This window comes from Octopus bimaculoides, chromosome 3, assembly GCF_001194135.2.
Source record: "Octopus bimaculoides isolate UCB-OBI-ISO-001 chromosome 3, ASM119413v2, whole genome shotgun sequence".
Taxonomy (NCBI): Eukaryota; Metazoa; Mollusca; class Cephalopoda; order Octopoda; family Octopodidae; genus Octopus; species Octopus bimaculoides.
The window spans coordinates 80,265,873-80,267,940 of NC_068983.1; the positions used below are offsets into that span (position 1 = coordinate 80,265,873).

Below are 2,068 nucleotides of genomic sequence, written 5' to 3' on the forward strand. Positions count from 1 at the left end.
TATATATATATATATATACATATATATACATATATATATATATATATGTGTGTGTGTGTATATGTTTGTGTCTGTGTCCCCCCAACATCGCTTGACAACCGATGGTGGTGTGTTTAAGTTCCCGTAACTTAGTGGTTCGGCAAAAGAGACCGATAGAATAAGTACTAAGCATCCAAAGAATAAGTCCTGGGGTCGATTTGCTCGACTAAAGGCGGTGCTCCAGCATGGCCACAATCAAATGACTGAAACAAGTAAAAGAGTAAAGAGTAAAAGAGTATAATTAAGATGATGAGCTGGCAGAATTGTTAGCATGCTGGGTAAAATGCTTAGCAGCATTTTGTCCATTTTTACATTCTTTGTCCAAATTCCACTGAGGCCAACTTTACTTTTCACCCTTTCAGAGCCAATAAAATAAGTATTAGTTAAGTACTAGGGTCTATGTAATAGACTTACCCACCCTCAAAACTGCTGGCCTTTTGCCAAAATTATTATTATTATTATTATTATTATTATTATTATTATTTCCATCTTTTTTTTCTGCAGTTCGATTTGCACCAATTCGACCACCTCAGCTGAAGATGTTTCCAATCAAATTTGAAATTCCTCACAGTGAAGGGAAATCTGTTTTTATTGGAAGAGAGTGGCTCTTCAAAGAAATAGAAATGGTAAGTATGCGAAGAGGTAAAAAATAACCCCTATTGTTGCATATGTAATCCTTTAGGAGAAAGCATAAATATCCGAATTTCCCACTTACATTGCTCAAGCAGAATGTGGTTTCTTATTTATGTAAAGCACACATTGCATAATTAACCAGGGAGTTGTTACTAGGTTGGAGTGTAATCTCCTTCAAATCACACTGTATTGTCTTAAAAGGAAAGGAGACATTAGATGATGTAGTCCCAGATAAGTTTTGTCGCAAAAAGTGAAAAAGTCATGGCTGGAATGTCTTTCATTAGATATCTGCTTTATAAAAGCTGACATGATGCTAAACAACCAAGCAACACATACACCATATAAATACACACACACACACACACACATGGCATGTATGTGTGTGTGTTGGTGTTTGTATGTATATATATATATATATATGTGTGTGTGTGTGTATGTGTGTATATATATATATATATATATATACACACATGCATGAAATAAATATCCTATACATCGCAAAGTTTTAACTCTATTCTGTAATTGAAGATTGAATTAACATATGATCAGATATAACTAATATATACTTACAATTGCACACACACACTCTCACACACAATCATTTCGATTTTCAATGCTGCTCTAAACGGCAAGTATCTGCACTGCAATACTGCATCGTTGCAACCATCTAAACCCTATGTTGTCTCATGTGTGATAACAATTTAACTTTATACCTTTCTTGTCATAGTTGCCCCAATAGAAGTTCAATGTTAAAATTCAATTTGAAATGACAAAGTGGCTTTTCAGCTTAAATTTATTTGAGAGTTGAAACTCCTGTGGAGTACTTATTCATGAGAATAGTGCCTCAAGCAAATTTATTAGAGCATTTTACATTCCATTCAGAATGATTCCACATCAAAAATGCTGCTCCTTTGGAATACTACTATTATGTATACTATTGCTTCTATCTTCACAGCAGTTTTTCATCTTGTTTGTATAATGCATTCACATTACATGCCTATCCTTACATGAACTTTCTTTGCTTAGATTATAATTTAAATTTAGGTTCTTTTTTTCAATACATTTACATCCAGCTACAAAGAGTAATTGTCTTTCATCATCTGCATCATCATTGGTTCTACATCTACAGTGTTAATATATTAGAAATACCATGGAAAATCCCTTCACACTTTAAAATATAGTCTGCAAATTGACCATGTAAATGGAATCTTTTTTTTTTTGTTCTTTTTTTTTTTTGGCATTTCAACTTGAATAGAGCATGCTGGAATATAAGCCAATAAATGTTATTTGATCTAAATGTTTTGTTTTTTTTAATAACAAGCTGATATTTTTAATAAGTGGATAAAATTCTGGACCAACAAAGGATTAAATTTTTGAATCAACAAAATAGATTTAT

The 2,068-nt window shown here is 32.4% G+C and overlaps 1 protein-coding gene across 7 annotated transcripts in view; it reads left to right on the forward strand.

The window, feature by feature from the left end:
* LOC106876010 (protein TANC2) overlaps positions 1-2,068 on the forward strand; it is a 1,103,288-nt gene that overhangs the window by 1,068,250 nt on the left and 32,970 nt on the right. For all 7 annotated transcript variants that reach the window (XM_052966231.1, XM_014924374.2, XM_014924375.2 and 4 more), the window contains one exon: positions 544-665. In XM_052966231.1, the coding sequence (XP_052822191.1) occupies positions 544-665 (122 nt within the window). The remainder of the gene's footprint in view (positions 1-543; positions 666-2,068) is intronic.